This window comes from Chamaea fasciata, unplaced genomic scaffold (genome assembly GCF_029207755.1).
Source record: "Chamaea fasciata isolate MVZ Bird 193981 ecotype frontalis unplaced genomic scaffold, bChaFas1.0.hap1 SCAF_5, whole genome shotgun sequence".
In the NCBI taxonomy this organism is placed as follows: domain Eukaryota; kingdom Metazoa; phylum Chordata; class Aves; order Passeriformes; family Sylviidae; genus Chamaea; species Chamaea fasciata.
In genome coordinates, this window is record NW_027094090.1 from 4,341,150 (window position 1) to 4,362,350 (window position 21,201).

At 45.5% G+C, this 21,201-nt stretch overlaps 1 protein-coding gene across 4 annotated transcripts in view; it reads left to right on the top strand.

Annotated features, from left to right (window-relative positions):
• The window catches only part of GATA3 (GATA binding protein 3), a 29,104-nt gene extending 10,905 nt beyond the window's left edge, over positions 1-18,199 (top strand). For 3 of the 4 annotated variants that reach the window (XM_066182689.1, XM_066182687.1, XM_066182688.1), the window contains exons 3-6: positions 1,708-2,244; positions 5,144-5,289; positions 10,706-10,831; positions 16,710-18,199. In XM_066182689.1, coding sequence (XP_066038786.1) covers positions 1,708-2,244; positions 5,144-5,289; positions 10,706-10,831; positions 16,710-16,994 — 1,094 coding nt within the window. In that variant the 3' untranslated portion in view covers positions 16,995-18,199. The remainder of the gene's footprint in view (positions 1-1,707; positions 2,245-5,143; positions 5,290-10,705; positions 10,832-16,709) is intronic. The other variant, XM_066182690.1, reaches the window with a different exon arrangement.
• The last annotated feature ends 3,002 nt before the right edge of the window (positions 18,200-21,201 follow it).

The window sequence follows — 21,201 nt, forward strand, 5'->3', positions numbered from 1 at the left end:
CATCTTTTATAAAGAAGTGGAGAGATTCAGTATTTATAGCTGGAGTTTACCAGGATGGTTTAAAAAATAAGGAGAAAAAGTACAAATAAAAAAAAGGAGGCAAACGAACAGAGGGTGGTTTATGAAACTGGACAGTGATCGCTGTTATGGAAAAATCTAGATCCCCGAGGTTTGCAGTGGAAATGACCCAAAAATGGAGAAAATGGGATAAATGGAGTGGAGATGGAGCCGAGCGGGTTCAGGGGGCTGCTCCCAGCCCTCAGCAACTTGTTGAGTGTGAGCCTGCATTAGGCTCCGCTCAGTAACTGCATTGTTCTGCTATTAGTCCCTTTAAAACAATTATTTTTAAGGATCAGTAGCCTTTGTCCTTTCTTTCTTTTCTTCCCTTTTCATTTATTTTTTCCCCAGTATATCAGCAGAAAGTGGAAATGCGGTCTCTGTGATCTAGCCCGAATATTATTTACTATGCTACTTCCTGGAGAAGATAATGAATCTTGACCCTTTCTATTCGTATAACCCACCTTCCCTTCCTTTCGAGCAGTGACTTTCAGTATTGTTCACGAGTGCCTGGTATGATGAAAAACAGTTTGGAGCTTTTCTAGACACACGAGTTCCCATGCAAACATATGTGTCCCCCCTATAACTGTCTGTGGCTCTATACATCCGTGTTTGCATCTCTCCTTCTGTATATTTAGTCATCTCTATACACGTATCACAATGCCTACAGAGGTTAAGGATCTCTAGGTGTCAGAGACTTTCCAGGGCTTTATTTTCAGGCACAAACTTGCTCCCTTCCAGTCGAATAACTGTATTTTCCATCTTACAGCTTTTTGCTCAAGTTGCTGTGGATTCGGCTAGATTTGATTCTTTGGATATGTTTTTCTATTTGTTTAGCGAGGGCCGAAAATAATTTAAAATATTAGGTACAAGCGCTTAGGAACATTTATAACCAAAGGGGAAAAGATTTGACTGTGGAAATCCAGTGGACTTTTTTTCCCCACAAAGTGCCGGTCTGTGTATTAAAAGACAAGTGAAGTGTCCCTTGTCACAAAAAGGGTAGGGAGAGATTCTTTTGAGGCAATTGGTACCTCTGCGTGTGCCATGTCATTGCAAAAAAGCTGTCTAACATTTCTGTGCAGTTTCATGAAAGAAGAAAGGACAAACTGAGTGGTTTGCGAAGTTTGTCAGCCCTGCTGCAAAGGTTATTATCATGTCTGTGGGCATTTTCTGTTCTTCTTCGTTTGACTAGAAAATTCCCAAGGTTTATAGCTCACGGCTCTGTTCAGGAAATCATTTTCCAGCTAAGAAAAAAAAAATATTTCTGCAGTCGGGACTAGGCAATTTCACGCAGGATCTTTGCTTCAAAGTCTTCGTGGGATTGCCTGGAAAACGGAGAGAGTGAAGCAGAGCTCTCCAAATCCTGTGTCACAGGGCTGGCACCCTGCTTGGAGAGTCCCGACCCCAAAACCCGTTCCTCAACGGGACCGGAGCTGCCACCCCGTGCTCCTGAAGCTTTTAAAATTTAATTTTTAAAGAGGAACGTGGTTTCTCATTAGATGTAGTTTCCCTTGCTCTGCCCGCATGCTGAGCCCTTTGGGAAGGACAAGGGGTGGTGGTGGGGGGAAGCACGTCCCAGGACCCCCACGGGGGCTTTTCCAGGGTGGCAGAGGGATGTGACCGACGTGTCTCCGTGTTTTCTCCTCGCAGGGAGCCAGGTGTGCCGCCCCCCGCTGCTGCACGGCTCGCTGCCCTGGCTGGACGGGAGCAAGGCGCTGAGCAGCCACCACAGCGCTTCCCCCTGGAATCTCAGCCCCTTCTCCAAGACCTCCATCCATCACAGCTCACCGGGACCCCTTTCCGTCTACCCACCCGCCTCCTCTTCCACTTTATCCGCCGGCCACTCCAGCCCGCACCTTTTCACCTTCCCGCCGACCCCTCCTAAAGATGTGTCCCCGGATCCGTCCATCTCCACTCCCGGCTCCACCGGCTCCACCCGGCAGGACGAGAAGGAATGCATCAAATACCAGGTGTCCCTGGCCGATACCATGAAGCTGGAGTCCTCTCACTCTCGGAGCAGCATGGCCTCTTTAGGAGGAGCCACGTCCTCCGCTCATCACCCCATCACTACCTACCCACCGTATGTCCCAGAATATGGCTCTGGACTTTTTCCCCCCAGTAGCCTCTTAGGAGGATCGCCTACCGGCTTTGGGTGTAAATCGCGACCAAAAGCACGGTCAAGCACAGGTAGGGCTTTTGGCTTCTTCATCCCCGTCGCTCGGGAGAGGAAGCTGAGGCGGGGAAAAGCGGGGGGATGAGGGATGGGGCTGACCCCTTGCTCCTCGCCGGACGCACAGACATGTGCTCAAGCATCCGTGTGAGGAGCAGCAGGGGCTGAAGCTCTCGTGGGGGACACACACGACACTTCACCTCCTCCACAGGTTGATCTGCTAGGTTTATAACCAAATTCCCCCTTGTCCAACCCTGGCTGGGGATAGAACCAGGTCCAGGAACCCAAACCACCCACCAGGTGCCGCGGGGCTCCAGTCCCGGGGGCGACCCGGCCCCTCCAGCGCCCACGGTGCGCTCAGCTGCGGCGCCCGGGGAGGAAGCGAAACCCAGGGAACCGCAGCATTAGTGATCTCTCTGTATTTTAATAATGGTGCTAAATCCCGGCCAACTTCCCCCGCCCGCCCTCCGCCTCGCTCTTCCCAGGGCCTCTTCCCATGCGGCGCCCGGGGATGCGGGGAGGGTTTTCCCCGGGGCGATGCGGAGAGTTCGCCCACGCAGCCCCCAGCCCCAGCCAGCTCCGTGCCGGGGGCTTTGGATCACCCACAACGAAAGGCCCCAAAAGTGTCCCCCTGGCCGTCTTTCCCGGGGGGAGCTGGAGAGCCCCAGTTCTGTGCGGACCCCGCGGAATGGGGTGCGAGGGACTGCGCGGCTCCCGACGGCTGAACGCACCGGGCTTGGACATTTGTTTGCACGGAGGGGTGGGAGTGAGCCGAGGGGAATGTGTTTGTGTGCAGAGGAAAGGGCGATTAGTCAAACTCTTTTTCCCCCTTTTATTTTATTTTTTTTTCTCTATTTTTTTTTTTTTTTCCGAGGAGGCTGCTGCGGGGTTGCCTGGCATGAATGAGATCAGTTTTCAGGGTTTTTCCAGGGTGACATTTACTCTGTCTGTCTGAGCAGGGACTGTCTCTATTTAGCTGATATGTTTGAGCTAATCCAATTATTTTCAGACTGCTGCACGCGACAGTTGCATTGTTTATCCAGCGCCAGGAACTTTAATAGAGTCCGGATGCGGCTAGAGTGACAAAAAAACCCAGACCTGTATGTTTTGTACATGAAAGCAGGAGAGAGAGAGATGGGGTGAAACAAAAGAGAGGGACAGAGACTCAAACAGCCCGGGAGCGGCTGCCTCGTTTAACCGGAGGGGAACAAAACGACCTGGGTATTAACGGGACCGGCTCCCCGCCTGGCCCCAGTACGGACCGGGTGCTGTGTCCGGGGTAGGGACCAGTTTATTGTGGCCCCGGGCGGTGCTAAGCATCCCCCGGCGCCCACCGAGTCGCAGCTCCCGTCGGGTCACCCACCGGCTGCGCGGTATTTTCAAACCGTCTCGGCCCCCCTCCACCCTCCCCTCTTGTTTTCCTTTTGCCACTTTCTGTTACTTTACCTTCTAGAAAGACATCTGCGGTTCGTGATAAACCAACCCCAGCAGCAACACCTATTTTTTTTTCTTTCTCTCTTTTTTTTTTTTTTGTTTTTCCCCTTTAAAGGTTGATGTTAGCAAGCTAGGAGCTCTCAGACAAAGAAGGTTAGAGCTGGAGAAAAAGGAGGAAGGGGGTGATTTTGCAGGATAAAGGAGGGAGAAACGGCTGCAAATGTATTTTGTTGTTGTTGTTGTAGTTGCTGGGGGGGGGGTGAGAGAAGAGGGGTTCGGTGCAAAGGCTCTGGAAAAACGGTTGCCGTTTGTGGTTAGGGCACGGATGCCTCTTGCTCGAAGGCAACACGGGCTGGGGCAGCGGGGAGCCGGCTCTGTGCTGAGCTGGCTCTGCTCTGCCCGGCTGAGGTCTGCCACTGCTCTCAGGTGGGCCACGACTGACGTTAGGTACAAAAAAACTCCTTCCCCCAGTAAACCAAAGAGGTAACATAAAACCTCTCAAGCCTCTGAAAGCAGCTGAGAGGCAGGGTCTGCACCCTCCCAGTTCCTTCCTCCAAGCTGGGAACTGGTGGGCTGGTGGGGAGATCTCCCCTGCAATAGCCAGGGAGAAGATAAAGAGGTGCCCAAAAAGAAGGAGAGAAAGAACTTATGAGGCAGGTTTGGGGCTGTTTGCTATCCCAGATAGCCAGGATGGACCATCAGGATGTGGTGGGGAAACTAGAGGGGTTTCTGAAAGTTTTTAGTGGTGGAAGCTGAATTTCAAATTAATAGCAGATATTGTTGGAGTCGTTATGTACTGGCTGGAGCTGGGGTGGTGTTTTGGGGGTTATCTGTGAATATTTTGGGGGTCCTTGATGTGGTTTGACCCAAGGGCAAAGGAAGAGCCCTCCAGGCTCATGAACGCCCCTGGGAGCTGGAAGAATGGTTATGGACTGACACTGGGGTTCTCATACACATCAGAATGGGAGTCATGGACTTAAATTCTGTATCCATTATTCTGGGTGTAGAGGGCTGGAGGCTCCTTGCAAAGCCTGCCAAGGTTTTTCTGGTGCCCATGGAACCACGGGGTTTCCAGAGTTGTAGAAGCCCTTATTCCAAAGTTGAGAAGAAATTGTCAGGCCCCCCACTTCCCCAAAGGAACGACCTGTGGGAGGAGTGAGGGCTTCTCCGGGGAGCCCCTTGAGGCACCGTGGCATTTGAGTTGTCACTATCACCATTCCTCTTCCCTGCGGCTGGGACACAGGCCTGATGCTGCCTGTGGTGTGGTGCTGGGGAAGGGAACAGGACCAGATCCCACCAGACTGTGCCAAGGACATCATTTAGTCATGGCTTTAGAAATCCTGACCTTGGGGGGCTGTGACAGGGTCTGGCACGGCTGGGTCTCTGGGGAGGTTGTGGGGTTTTTTTTGGGGAGGGGGGACTTTCCCCAGCCCCTTTTATCTCTGCTTTCCCTAAGTGAACCATGTGCTCTCTTGTTTCCAGAAGGCAGGGAGTGTGTAAATTGTGGGGCTACCTCAACCCCTCTGTGGAGAAGAGACGGCACTGGGCACTATTTGTGTAACGCCTGTGGACTCTACCACAAAATGAACGGGCAGAACCGGCCCCTGATCAAACCCAAGAGAAGACTGGTGAGTCTCCTATTTTATTCTTTCTTCTCCTTCTGCAACTTTTGTTTCCTATCTGCAGCTCGGGATGGAGCCTCAGCCAGCTACTGATCCCACTGCGTCAGAGGGTGGGAGGGAGGGATGCCTGGAGAGACAGTCCCAGCTGCTGTGGGCCTCAGCTGTCTGGTCCTTTTGCAAACTGCAAAACAGGTTTAAAAAAATCAAGATCCAGGGCTTCTTGCAAACCAGACCTGAGATTTCAACTCCACATGGTGCTCCTGGATGGTAACCCAAGGACAGTGACACTTTCCAGGGCCTAAGGGCAGGATAGTACTTTCTCAGCGACCAAAGACATTATCAGGAATACAGGATTTCTCCTGGGCTCTTCAAACTTCTGCCCTCCCCTTCTTAATGTGTCTCTATCCCCCTTGGCTGGTGGTGTCATGGAGAAGGGGCTGAAACAGGATCCGGGGTGTCACTGGGGCATCAGACAGACCTTGGTCCTGCAAAGTGCTGGAATCATCAGGTCCTGGTGCCACTGGTACCTGGTGTGGTCATTTATGTCTGCCCCATCTGGGTCTCAAACTGTGTCACGAGGACACAAGTCAGAGGATGGTGAGCATGCAAAGCCAAGCATATGCCCAGGCTACAGAAGTTGGAGGAAGACAAAATGAGTGGGTAAATGTTTGAAATAACAGTTTCAAGACTTGTGGCATTTCTAAGCACAGGCAATACGTTACAGCATCCCCAGCGATCTGTTCATGCATTTCCCTGGAAGCCACAAAAAGGTCTGGAAGCTGTGGGCATGGCTAATAAATGTGTTAAAGTGTATTTGGCAAATAATCAGACAGACCACAAGGGGAAAAAGTATATCAAGCGGGGGAAAAAATTATGGTCCCCGCTTGGGAAGTTATTGAATGTTTCGAATTGCACGTTTGGTTTTGTCAGGATTAAAGACGTGGAAGGGCTCCTGGGGGCTGCTCAAAATGTGGAGGAAAAGTGGCTCTTGCCTCTCTGTGGAATTTCTGAGCTGATGGATAGATCTGGCCAGTTTGGTGAGGCTTGTGCCCGGCATGGCCAGACCCCGCAGGCAGGACAGGGCTGGTTTATTCGTGTTCCCCTTGAAGGTGCTCACAGCTCTGTCCGGCAGCTCTAAGGTCGGGATCAGCTTCCTCAGCTGTGAGACACCCATAAAACTGTATCAGCTTTATTCCCTCTGGCTCTGGGAAGCATTTGCAGGGTACATTTCCAGGAAGGGCTACGCTGTGAGGGGCATCAGCAATAACTCTGTCTGCCCATGTGAGTTTTGGGGAAGATGTGGGTTTGCTCCTCTACCCTGCCAAACTTCCTGCGTGTGAAACCTCTCTGTGCCCTCCTCTACGAGCTTTTCCCCTACAGGAAAATATTTGTCTCTCTCATCTTTCATAGTCTTGTTAGAAAAAAGGAAAAGCTTTCTAGGGAGGGAAGTACAGCCTGGAATTTTGATTTTTTTTGGGCAGCTCTCTTGTTCTCTTCTCCTCCTTCCCGCTGGCCCTTCTGTCTTAAACACACAGTCCCCGTTTTCTTTATTTTCTTTTTTTTTTCCTCGTTCTCTCTTTATGTGTAAAGTTAACTTCCTAGGAAAAAGCTGCCGGATATCTGAGCCCTGGAGATAACTCCTAAACAACAGCTCCGTTTCCCCAGTCCAAACACACAGGAGCTTGAGCGTATCCAAACAAGCAGAGGGGGAGGCAGAATAGGAAAGCCTGGAAAAGAGGGGGAGAGCTTTCAAAAAGTGTCTGCTGGAACCACGAAAGAATGTCCCGAGTCACCCTGAGCCCCGCACATGTAAAACGAACTACATAAATAAATACATAGTAAAAGGTCATTCTTGGAAAAAAAAAAAAATGAAAAGAGGAAGAAAGGAAAGAAGTAAAGGGAGACCTTGTCTTGCGTTATCACTCCAATCTCTGGCCATTTTAGTTAAAGTTACAAAAAAAGTTCCCATTCTTTAAATGGAGCTTTTGCTATATGTGAAATTTGATTTTTCTACTTCCCCTGCCTTCCCCCACCCCAGTACTGCCTGGGAAAAAGAAAAAGAAAAAGAAAAAGAAAGAGAAACATCCCTAATGCTGTTTTCACCTCTATTTATTTCTCTTTTTAACCTCTGAAAAAAAAATTAGTCAGAAGGCACCAGAGCTGGACCTGCAATTGCATTTTCTGTGCTTGGATGTGGACGTGAGTGTGGCTGTGGCTTGACTGGATCTCTCCTGCTGTGAAGGCAGGCGGGCTGGGCAAGGCTGTGGATGGAGGCTCAGGGTGGGGAATCCAGCTCCTTCCCTCTGCCACAAGTTTCCTGCCTGACCTTGAGCTGGTTTCGTAGGCTCTGATCACAGCTGCACTGAAACTGATGATAGGATTTGATGGGTGGGAGAGAGGAGGAAAATAAATTCTTAGGTGCTGAGAACCCAGCCCAAACCTTGTTAAATTCAATGGGGGTCTTTGTGAGGGTGTTCTTTAGGTGACAGGGATGAAGTCTTGCCGTCCAAGGGGTCTCAGAGAGCTCTGCTTCATCTCAAAGGGGAAGGTGGGAGACCTGGAGATGTTGGCAGGGGGATCAAGATCAGGCAGGTGGTACCACACCATCACTGCCCAAAAAGTCTTCAGCCCAATCCTGTTCTGTCACAGGCAGCCCCATCTCTGCTGAGATAAAACCTTCCTTTAGTTTTTCTCCCATTCTCTGCCCATGCAGATGCAGAGCTCTCTGTTTCCATGTCAAGCCAAGCTGGTTTTGGAAGGATTATAGGCAATTTCTCAGCAGGCCCATGCACATGCAATCTTATTTTAGGAAAATGATGCTTGGAGCTTTGTGGGTAAAAGCAGACACTGAAAATGCCCCTTAATTAAGCATCTTTATTAGTACTTGGTTCCTCCAACCTCCTCAATTTCACCTTCTCATCTCTGCTAACGCTTCTGAAGTTGTTCCTTTGCTCACTGGCAACTGTGCCACGGGCTTTGGTCCTATAGATGATATGGGGCAGCTAATTAGTCATCCCATTACTGGCATGGCCAGGCCCGAGCCGGTGATTAGCGTCAGTGGATGCCACTGCTGGGAGCTTTACAATAGCGTTATTATTCATTGTTTCCTGCCCGCTGCCGGTGTCTCCGGTAGAAGTTGGTACAGCATAAAAAGGTGCAGCCTGGGACCAAGAGAACTTAAAATACTTAGCTAATGATGCTGAATTTTTGTAAGTGAAATGCAGCAGCTGGAAATGGTTTTAGAGAAGACAGTAGATGTTGTGATTTATTTGCTTATTTAATGTCAGAGTTTGTTTGAAGGCAGCGAGGTGGTGACCGGGCGTGTCTTTTGAAAGCGCTTGCTGTAAGAGAAATTACGGTGGGCGCTGTGTAGAAACCCCAAATATTTTCAAAGGGGATGTTTCCCTTGTGTGGGCTGAGTCAAATATCACTGGTTTTCAGAAATTTCCTTAGGCTTGATTTTTGGGTCTGATAGAGGCAAAGCTGCCACCAAGAGACTCAATCCAGCCCCATGCTCCTCCGAGCCATGCGTGCCGAGTGTCAGGAGGTGGGGGGAAGAGACCTGCAGACTCTTCCCCAGCTCTTTAGTTAGAAGTTGGTTTTTGCAAGCTGTTGTCTCCATGCTGCATTTGGAACACATTCATTATTTCATTATCCTGGTGATTTTGAAGGGATCCTGGTTTGGGTCCGTGGCGTGGTCAGGAGGTGTGCATGTGTCAGTTTGGGGCTCTTCATGGTGGAATGCTTCATCTTCTCTGCTGGCCCTGGGATTTTTTCAAGTCCCATGTGCTGTCCCCAGCTCCTGCTTGTCATCAGCAACAGAGAAGTCAGCTAAAGGCCTCCTTGGGACTGGTTGGTTCAGAGTAGTTTATGGTCAGGCAAAATGGAACTGTCCCTATGGGCAGCCTGAGAGAGCCACTTGCTGTCGGATCAGCCACTCTGTGACGCTTCCTAGTGCTCATGGGCATTGTCTTATTTACTTTTTAGACAGTCCTTTTTGTCTAATTAAAAGGGGGAAAAAAATCCTTCTCTATCTAAAGTAAAACCAACCCATCCTCTCTCCACCTACGCCGCATTCAATTATGATTAAAATTGCAACATGACCTAACAAGAGTTGGTATTAACGCTAAGGCTGTGCCAGTGTCCATGTTTGCATTTTGGGTTTGTTGTATGGTATCCAAAGATGCGGTATTTTCTTTTTCTTTTTTTTTTTTTCCCAGTGTTGGATGTGCTACAGTGTGCGGCTGTGTGGGGTGAGGGGTAAATTTGAAACAGTAAGAGCACAAAAGAGAGCATTAAAGGCTCAGTTCTGCAAGGTGCCAAGCATTGCTATGATCTGGCAAATCGCTTAAGCACATGTTTTAACTTTAAGCACATGAGCAGTCCCATTGAAAGCAACGCATCGGGATGAAATCAGAGCTCTGGGACCGTGTCATATTGATGAAGAAGAGATAGGATGGGGATCTAAAGGTCTTTTTTAATTTTTTTTTTTTTTTAGGAGCTGTAGGCACTCGCATACACATAAACACGCATACGCTCTCACACAGCAGTCTGAAAAGTCCTGTTCCTCCTTCAGTGGCAGAAGGACAATTTGTTTGCTAAAGTTACAGTTTTTAAATGATAAGTACGAATTTATGCATGTGAAAGAAGGGCAACTTTACTAAATTTGACTTTGCTAAGTCATCATCACAGCTAACAAAAAAAGCTTCTGCATAAACTTTGACACGTAGATTTTTTTCTTGTTCCTACCCCTTTATGAAATGATAAGCTCTTCTTTCAGCCTTGCTACCAATCCTTAAATAAACATGAAGGTTTGGGCTGAGAAAAGGGTGTAATTAAAAAAGTTGGGATTCTTGCTCTTTGCCACGGTGTTGTTTCCGATCTGGAGCCCGTCTCCTTTGAAGCTGAGCTGAGTTTACGGGACCGGGCTGCGCTTGCGGTTGTGCCCGGAGAGCAGCTGCCCACCCGGGTCTCACCCAGCACTCGCTGGAGCCAGAGTGACTCATGCCCTTGACTCCAGCAATTGTCAGTTCAGGCCCTGACTGCAGAATTAGACCCCTGGGGGGGTCTGGGAGAATTAAGATGGAAAGACGTGTTGGCATTTAAATAACATTTTCCCCTCTGGAATGGGCTGTGCCAGCGCTGCTAATTTTGATGAGTTCTATCAGAGGTTTAGGCACCCACTTTTAGGATGCCCTTTGGCACCTGATTCAGTTCACATATAATTTGGGATTAAAGCACCTTGGGGATTTTTTTTTCCGCAATTATTATTTGTTCTCACAAGTCGGTTTCTGGAGGCCTCTGCTGATGTGCATCAGTCTTGCAGGGTTAATGTTTTCTTTCTCAGAAATTTTGCTGATTGCATTTTTTTTTTTTTAACACGGGTGTTTGTCTCTCCTTCTCTTTTCCCTCCTTCCCACAGTCTGCAGCCAGGAGGGCGGGCACGTCCTGTGCAAACTGTCAGACCACCACTACCACCCTGTGGAGGAGAAATGCCAACGGTGATCCTGTCTGTAATGCCTGTGGGCTCTACTACAAGCTGCACAATGTAAGTGTGACTGTAATATTCAATAATGGGGCCTCAGCTTCGGTGCTCAGTGATCCAAAGTCTTCCTTAACTTGAGGATTTCCAGTCTCGGGTGGTGACGAGACCTCTGTTATCCCTTTGAGGACCTTGGGGTTTGGAGCCATGGGTTGTCAGCCTTTCAAGTGTAGGTTATCCAACTAGGAGAGGTATGAAACAAGTCTGTCCATGGGTAATGTTAGAGCTTTTCCATGCCTGAGCCAAGAAAGGAGGGGTGGGTCAACACAGAGAGACATTATCTGCTGCTGGTTGGGCTCAGAGAGTCGGAAAAGACAACACGCTGTCCTGCAAGCCGATACCCCTCCTATACGTAGCTTGGTTGCACCAGCAAATACAAACTCTGGAAAAAAAGAAATATGTGCCAGAAACTGTTTAGATCATTCTTGGGTTTGTGGCTGCCTTTGTGCTGTCCCTAAAGATGATTTATTTAGGCCCTATGTTTGTGCTGGTTGATGCAAACGAGTCCCAAACCAAAAAAGGACTTGATTTAGTTAGCGGGTTGCAGAGTCTGTTCGACCTGTGATATGAATTTTAAAGCATCTATCATGGAAGAGAAGGAGAAATGGAATGAAGTGGCTGGCAGATTTAATCTAATATCTCCATGCATAGCCAGCTTGCAGGAACCAGGGATATGTGCCCCAGGGAAAGAGTTAAAGGGACCTGAAAAGTCTCCTACTGAATAATACTGCTAATAAAGGAGACTTAAGGCTATTCCTGTTCCTCTCATTCCACATGTGGCATTAGAATAATTATTATGTCAAAAGAAGGAAAAGACTTGCAATTTCTCTGCTTTGATATATTTTTTTTCCACTAGTGGTTGATTTCTTTGTGTTTGGTTTGGAAATCTGGGGCTATGTTTTGCCTTTATGTCCACCCATGCAAACACATCAAAGACATATTGGGTTTCATGGGGCATCCAACCCTTGTGGTATCTCAGTCCCTTCCATTTGTTATTCCAAACTGTTTAGTTTCTTTGGATGAGTAAACAAGTTTGGATTAAGTAGAAAAAAACCCCAACAAACAACCTGGCAAATTTTTCACCTGTTTCATGGGAGGCATCTCTCTTGGAAAAAAGGAAAATATGTTTACCCTTTAGGGAGCAGGTGTCTCAGCACATTTTGAGTCTCATGTAGCAAGTAAAGCTTGTCATCAAACTCTCAGTGTGATCACTGCAAACAAAGGGGTTGGACCCAGAGTGAAAACTCTCAGAATATCATGAGAAAATATTCTGTTTGCTCTTTCCTTGGCAAGAAGGGATCAAGGTCATCCAGCTTCACTTAGGGGGTGGAATCTATGCTTGTGCTCTGTTTCCATTTTGGCCTTGTAACCACCAGTGGTAGGATTTAAATTGTGTTAAAAGTTTGGGAAACCTCTAAGGAGCTGCTCGTCCTGTAGCCAGCAAAGCTCTTTGAAGAAAATAGGCTCTTCTCAGTTGATGCTGGTGGATGCCTGTGTTTCAATGGGATGTCTTCTACACTTGAAGACGGTGTAGTTCCTCCCCATGACTGCAAAAAGATGTCAGGATGATGAGTTACGATGTGTCTACTTCCATTGTAGACATCTGGCTGGAGAAATCTCCCCCTGAAGTGCTTAGAATGGTGTCTGAGTTCTCCAGAAATGTGCCTGTGAGAGCACATCCTTTTCTTTTTTGCACTAACACTGCAAACCTAGTTGGCCTGAATTGACCTCTAGATCCACTGTTTAGGGAAACGCCGATCCAGCTGTGAAATTTGTGACATGGGGCAGGCCTTGAGCACATTGGAACCATTTTCATATTCATTAAAAACACCAACAGCTGCTAAAAAGCTCAACAAAGCTACTTACCAAAGTCAAGTAGTATCTTGCCTTATGAGCAACGCCATTAATGGATCCTGCTTAAATGAAACCCCCAGAGGACTGAGCTCCTGTGTGCAGCAAAATAACCAGGCAAGGATAATAAAATCCAGATATGAGTGGGTAGATCTTTTTTTTTTAGATTTTCTTAAAGTGTTTACTAAAATATTTTGCATTTAGTATTTACTAAAGTATTTATTAAAGTATTTAGTTATGATTGTGGTGAGAAGTGTGGTCTTGCTCCCTGAGTGCATATTATCTCCTGATTTCCATCAGGAGAGGGGTCAGAAATAGAGAGGCTGATTGTAGCATGTCCCTCCCAAGCAGCTGTCAGCATAGATGTTGTGCCAGTGCCAGTGGAAGATCTTTGGATGCTTGGAAGTTGACTTAACCCTGTTTCAGGCTAGGCTGTAGCAAATTCCTGTCTGCTGTTTTATCCACCTCCCCTCCCCATTTTTTTTCTTTTCTTTGGGTTTAATGAAATTTTCAGGGACCTTAACATGATTTGGATATTTTAATGGATTGATCTGCGGTTGAAACTTACCCATATTTTATGTCCACACCGGGAACGATTGCAGTGAAAAGGCTATTTTTTTTCCATGGTGTTAATTTTTTCATGGAGCTATATCAGTTTGTTTTACTGTTGATTCCCACAGCTTAAGCAAACCCATTTGTCAGTAGGATATAAGCAATAATCATAATAGTCTTGGGGTGCATTTAGTGAAGCTGTTGGCATTCCTCCCACTGACTTCAACAAGAGCCGGCTCCATTAACACCAGTATTAACAATGACTAATATTTCACATTGATACAGTGCCTTTCATCCCGTGGCATCCCAGAGTGCTTTCTAAGATACAGCCAGCCTGGAAGATTAACCCAACATTGTAATGACTATGTCTGAAGGATAAATCCACTTCAGTGACAGGACCTTATTGAGGTCAATGGCAAAATCCCATTGTCTTCAGTCAGAGCAAGATCAGACCTATAATGGTTTAGACTATCCTCTGGATTTGATCTGTTGAATATGAGGTTCTCATCCCTGTTTTTTTAGTCCTTAGAAGTGGGATGAGCCTTCACACACTTCAGGGATGGGTGGGAGTGTACCTTTCTGGAGGTGCAAAGCAGCCTGGCCTGGGCCCATAGAAGGGAGAGATTTGTCATTATTTTTGGTAAAATTTATAAGAAAAGACCCCTTTCACAATACTCTAAAGCAGGCCTGTGTGTCCCGAGAGCAGAGCAGTCAGTATTTTGCATATGATAAAACAAAGAGCATAATTCCTGCCCATAATTAATTGGCTCCATCTGAAATTAATGAATTTCATATACATGTGTTGGGCTGGTTTAATTTTAATTTAGCATGTGTTTGTCATTTTTATCAGAATGAATTTTCACGGAGAAGGTCTTCCCTCCGGGTCTTTCATTTCTCTACCCCAGAAACAGAGATGGGTCCTTGGCTTTGATGTTTTGGGGACCACTTTAACCCTGCTGTGACCGGTCTTTGGAGTCACTGGAAAAAAATTCCAGCTTGCTGCTTTGACTGTGCTGGTTCCTGACATTTATCTGAGTCCTTATCTGTTTGGCTCTTGGGTTAGTTACCTGCTTGGAGTGTGAGACCACTTACACTGCGATGATGTGGCCAGCCAACAGCTTGGAGAGATGATCTCTGACCCCAGCTGTGGAGCTGGCCATGGCTTTGTCACCATCCTGGCACAGAGCTGGTGTTCCCATCCTTGAGTTTCACATCAAATCATAGCCTGGGCCATCCTGTTCTTAGAGATTGAGTGAAACAGGATAGGTGTTGCTTTGGGGAAGTGTTCAGTGTCCTGTGGGATGTGACACCAAGCAAGGGTCAAGACCCTGGGCTTTTTCCAAGATCCAGCACAGCCCCAGTCCCACCCCCAGGCTGATGTCACTTTGCCACAACCAGCTTCCAAGCTTGAAACTTTGCTGCTTCAAATGGAAATTGGTTCTGGCTGCCCCTGAGCCTTTGTGTCATGATACAGATCCTCACTTGAAGCTGGTGGGGCTGAGGCTGTGTGTGCCTCCCCAAATCTGAGCTGGATTCATCAGGGGTTGACACTTCCTGGCCTCCTCTAATGTTGCTGCATGGTGGGGCTCACTTGGGACTTCTTCCTGGCTTTGAACCTGGGCAACACATCCCTGTTAAAAACTTAAAACAGGCCAAGCAAAGCTTTTCAATCCCAGTCATTTATCTGGAGCAAAGGGCCATCCTTGTGTGTGCATCCTCATTCCCTCAGTGAGGACAGAAAGTCAGGCAAGTGGGTTATGTTGTGTTCAGAACCTGCAACATTTTAAATTTTGCTCGCTGCTGCTGCAGGGCTGTTTTGGGCTGCTCATGGGCAGATTCTTCCCTCCTACCTTTAGCTGTTGGCAAGCAGAGCTGCTCTCCCCAGCTCCCTTTATCCAGAGGCAAAGGAATCAGTCTTTTATTTACTCACTTTTAGGTGAGGTGAAGGCTCTTGTCACTGGTGGTTAAAAGAGCCTGGGGTCACAAATTCAGACTGGAATGACAAACTCTGGGATGCCTAAACCAGAGATGAGCCTGGTCCTTCCTCTCCCCATAATTCCATCTTTGCATGTAACAGAGAACTATTTTATCCAGGCCTCCCTGTGGGGAAAAATCCAGGAATGATTCCCATGCTGTGAAAAGGGACCAGAAAAGGGTTGAGAATCAACAAGTGAAACTTTGCTGTGATCTGGAAGAAGGGAATGCTTTGTTCCTTGTGCTGATTTAAGGTCTTATGGGCAAAGAGTTGCTCAGGACCCTTGCAGGGACATTTTTTCATTGTCCTTCACACTAGATCCTGGTGGACAGTGGATCCTTTTTTTCTTCCTTTTGTAGAATGTCTGTCAGCACCATCACATGCTCACATTTATTACGAAAAATGGTTCAGCCTCAGGGTGATTTGCTGCCTTCTGCTGTAGGTGAAATCCTGCAGAGGAGCCACAGCAAGACCCATGTACATTCTCAAGCCCAGATTTTTAAGGTTGTTTAGGGACATTGGAGGCATAAATCCCTTCCTAAATGTGGTTTGTGGGAGTTTCATGTCACCTGTGCTAGTGCATGTTGTGATGCTGGCTGTCTATGCAGTAGAGAATCACAAAATCATGGAATATTCTGAGTTGGAAGAGACCCACTAGAATCATCAAAGTCCAGCCCCTGGCCCTGCACAGGACAGCCTCAAGTAATAAGAATAATAAGAGTTTCTTACGAGATGTCCAACAGACCTTTTGCTACCATTTCCTAACCCTGATGGATGCATGGATGATCATTTCTGCTGTATAGTTTCATGAGGAGAAATTAATGTTTATTTTCCCTACAGATATGTTTGTATGCATGTAGAAAATGCTTTGCTAGTCAGCACAGATACCTGTTTCAGCCCCCTCTTAAAAAAAACCTGGAAGCCTTTGGAAGTAAAATCAGATTAGCTAAATAAAACCAGAAAGGATGATCAGAGCAAAATCTTTGGAAAGAAGAAAAATAAGACAAATACCTGGCCCTTTTGTGAAGCTTCCTAATGGAGCTGTGAAAGCTTGAGACCCTTCACAGCACTGAGATCCCAGCAGTTCTTGCTGCTAATGGTTTTAGATCAGACAGGAAGCCTCAGGGTGAGACGGTGTCTGTGGGGAATATTTCCAGGAGGTAATGATTGGTTTCATACCTAAACACAGTGCAATTACCTAATGTGCAGATAGTTGAAATTTTTCAGCTGCTGCAAATTATTCGGGTATGTTTTGCTCCTGTGTGGCTCTGCCAGCAATTTTCTGTCATCTTGTCTTCAGAAATTTCAACCTAGCTTGGGATTTCCTGGAGGGATCTGAATTTTGGGATGAAAATGGAGAGGTTAGGTAGCCTCTGGTGTGTATAGGGGAGGAGGGGGACTGTGACCAGCTGGTCCTGCTGGGGTGGGGCATGGGGTACATGGATCCCATGGTGATTTAGGGAGACGGGATGGAAGCACAAAAAAAAATAATTGATTTTTGTTTAGATTAACAGACCCCTGACTATGAAGAAAGAAGGAATCCAGACCAGAAACCGAAAGATGTCTAGCAAGTCCAAAAAGTGCAAAAAGGTCCATGACAACCTCGAAGACTTTCCCAAGAGCAGCTCCTTTAACCCCGCCGCCCTCTCCAGACACATGTCCTCCATCAGCCACATTTCACCTTTCAGTCACTCCAGCCACATGCTGACCACACCGACACCGATGCATCCTCCATCCAGCCTCTCCTTCGGACCTCACCACCCTTCCAGCATGGTCACTGCCATGGGTTAGCAAGAGACTCCCCTGCTGAATGCTTACGGTCTCAAAATGAGATTTACTTTATATACTACTTGCATTTTTGCAGGCGTGTGGTTTATGGGTCTGACGTCCCGAATCGAATGGGAGGGGGAAAAAAAAAAGAATTAAAAAATTAAAAAAAAAAAAAAAAGCTATTTGAAGGCATAAGAGAGAGAGAGAAAAAAATTAAAAATGCAGAAAAAAACTACAAAAAGCACAGAAAAGAAAAAAAAAAGAAAAAAAAGAGAAAAAAAGTAAAAAAAAAAAGTTTTAAAAAAGTGATGTTTGCCACTTTTTAAAGGAACTCACTATGGCGTCTATGTATTCTTACCCACTGAATCTGGATACCATTTGTGAATAAGCCATTCAGAACTTGCATTCCCTATTGGACAGGATCTCTAGTGCTGTGAAAAAATAAAATAAAATAAAATAAAAAACGCTGAACATTGCATATAACTTATATTGTAAGAAATACTGTACATTTGAGGAAGACTTTATTGCATCTGAGGAGCTGTAAAGAAAAAGGCATGAAGGACTCTGAGAGAATTTTTTTTAAAGGAAAAGAAAAAAAAAAGAAGATGGGAGGACAATTTAAAAACCAGAAAAACAAACAATGCAGACCAAGAGGAAACGCGGTCTTATGAACAAATGGACCAACTGCCAGTCATGTCTTCTCCTTTTATTTTATTTTTATTTTTGGTTTATTTTGTTTTTGGTTGGTTTTTATTTTGGTTTCTTTTCTTCATTTCCGGGGAGGGGGAGGGGGCTGGCTAGAACGGTTTTGATGATGCATTAACTAACTAACTAACTAAATGACTAAATAAATAAAACCTGTAGGGAGATCATTCATTTTGGGCCACGGGCCTTTTACATAGGAAGTACCAATGGTGTCAGGCAATCAGTGTTAACATGCGGACATTGCCAACAAGGGGGTTTCAGATAGCCATTCTCCAGGTCTATACGCATTGTGAACAAGTTCCTGTAATTGTTGTTTGTATGTATAATTCAACGCACCAAAATAAGAAAGATGTAGATTTATTTCATCCTATTATACAGACTGAATGGTTGTACAAATTTATTTACTGCTAGTGATAAGACCTGCTTTTTTTGGTTTTTTTTTTTTTTTGGTTTTGTTTTCATATTTTTTCCTCTTTTTTTTTTTTTTGGAGAATAAACTAGATTAAATTCTGTTGACTTAACAGTGTTTTGTGCTTGAGGGGTGGGTTAAGGAATATTTTTCTTTCTTTATTAATTTTTCTTAGTGTTTGTTTGGATGGTATTTATTACATAGTTACCACGGGTACGAGAATGTGTGTCTCTGCACTCATGCTGACAGCCAAAGCAATGTTTGCAGTGGCTTGATATTAAAAAAAAAAAAAAGAAAAATCACAGAAGAAAGGAAAAAAACCCCTCAAAAATAAATGGACTGCATGTTAGTGTAACCCCACTGTCCAGTGTGTGCTCCCTGTCCCTTGAATCTCAGCCCAGCTGCTGCCCCTGCGTGATTTCGGGCTCCCAGGCGGGATTGGGTCCCTTTGGGTCTCAGGCAACCATGACCAAACTGGTGTTGAGGACAATTTGGGACTGGGATAAGTGCAAAGGTACATCAGGGTCCTTGTGATCCCTGCTGCTTTTAACAGAAGGAAAGGTTTTGGACAGGAGATAGAAAAGCACATTCTGCTCTGTCTCATTGGGTACTCAGTGATAGATCGAACAAGCGACAGTTGAGACTTGATGTGAAATCAGGATGGACCAGATCTGCCCTTGTCTTGGAGGAGTGGGCAGAATGCATTATGAAAAACTGGATTTGATGAGAGAGGAAAATTCACAAAAATTCAAAGGCCATTAGCCAGTCTCATCCTGCAAGAGCTCTCTTTAAAACAGTGCAATTTTAATTAATATTACGATTGATAATAGCAGAGTTTGACTCTTATTGTTTCATTTCTGGTGGTTTAATCCTTAGGAATCCATTCTTCTTTTAGTTTTCAGAGTTTACTCATCCAGCTTCTTTGTACTATCCTAAGGGTTGGGAATTCACCTTCCAAATGAAGGGTTAAACTTCTTATCAGACCACTCCATTTGCTGGAGATTTAAGCGCTGTGTGATAAGACAGAGGTTACCAAGGCTGTGAGAAAATGCTTGAAAAATCCCAAACAAAAATACAACCCCAAAATGTAAAAAAAACCCAACTCAACAGACCTGACCTGCAAATTATTTTTATATTTTTAATGCTGAGTGAAATATTTCACCCAGAAACACATGTGCTCCTGCCTTTCAGTGCCAGGTGGATGGAAAAATATCATCCCATCTGTCACAGCTGTTTGAGCCCACTTTCCTTTTGGTGATCTCTGGAGGGAGGGGTAGCAGTGGCATGGTCTAATCTGCTGCTGCAGGATGGTTCACATGAGCGAGGGTGTTTCATGTAAGAAAAAAACCAAACACTTCAAAACTTTCAGGATGATTATACAGAGGTGATTTGGGAATAGGGGAGGAGGGGCAGAGGATTGACCTTTATTTGGGCTCTTTCTCCTCTGTTTCAAAATGAACCTAGTTAAAGCATGTCTACCACAAAGGAGGATTTGGCAGATGGAAGTGGAACAGGCAGTAATCGTTTTGTAATGTTGTATATTCTTTCCTTTCTTCTCTGTTGACAAAAATGTGTAAAAAAAAAAAAAGTCAGAACAAATGGTACACATTTAAAATCTTATGTTAATCACCTTTCTGCTTTCTCAATGAATATTTTAAGCATAAAGACTAAATGTCAAAACAAAACAGAGTGAAGAATTACCGAGATGCAAATGGAGATCTTGTTGACTCCTAATTAATCATCTGTGAACTATAAAGCTATTTTCAATTAGCCTGACAAATCAAAGGAAATAATCATCTTTGCTGATATTAAGCTTGAGAGATTATTATTTTTTAATTCGTAATGCTACAACCTTTCCCTCCTTTTGCTCCTCAACAGATTGCAGTTGGACTAAAATATTGATTCCAGGACCTCAGCAATGGCAAAAATTCGAGGAGGATTTACATGGCAGAAAATTTGCAGTCGGCAGTTATTGTGGTTTTTTTTTTTCCATTTGCCTTAGATGGAACTGGCTCCTGAGTTTCTCTCTCTTTTTTCTTCAAAAGTGGAAATACGTTCTTGCAGTTTCCTTCTGATGTTGTTTCACAGGTCTTAGGGGCATTGAGTGAAATGAAGCAGGATTGGGGCCAGCCCAGAGAATGAGCATCCTGTAAAGGACACAAATGGAGACACTCTGTCTGCATATACTCTAGGAAATATATACATTTTGTCTAGAGACTTCTTACATCAATTATCTTATATTTCAATGTCAGGAGGAGGATGAACAGAATCCCTAAGATCACAACCCCCCAGCTACCACATAAGATGCTAAAGTAACATTATTGTTCTATCAATATCTCAACTAATTTTTATTTTTCAGGATTTTATTGTCTTTGAGCAAATATTCCAAAATTTTAATGTCTTGAAGGGTTTTGCTTGTGTGTTTGTGCTTATGCTTTGTGTTTCCTTTGTTCTGTTTGTTTTCTTGGGTGGACTTTTATTCCTTCTTTCCTTCCCTGTAATGAGTAAAATCTGATTTACAGAATAGGATGAGAACTGTTGTTCTTGAACAAACACCTTGTTAATGGCCATTCTGCCTTTCTTCATTGCTGAGATTGCAGGGAAGAGCTGGTGATGGGCAGGTTGGAGCAGGAAAACCCTCTGAGTCATGGCTCCACTTTGGTAATCTATATTGTGCAAAAAACACCATGGAAGTCTTTAGTGGAGTCAAATCTTGTGGTCTTTTTGCAGGCAAAATTCCTTTTGGAATTTGAGTGACTAATAGCTGCTGTGCTGCTGTGTCCACTGCAGCTCCATTTTACTCCAAGCGAAACTCCATTGGCATCAGTGGAAAGATTCCTAATGAGTAAATGCAATGAGACTTGAATCAAGACATCCCATGTATTATTTTCAACCTTATCACTTTGATTTATCCAGCCTACAGGAGAAGAGACTGAGGAGAGGCCTCATAGCAGACTACAGCTTCCTCACCCAAAGGAGATGTGCAGTGGCAGGAACTGGTGTCTCCTCTCTGGTGACACAACCTGAGGGCATCGCCTGAAGCTGAGTCAGGGCAGGTTTAGGTTGGATGTTATAAAAAGGTTCTTCACTCAGAGTGTATTTGGGAACTGGAAA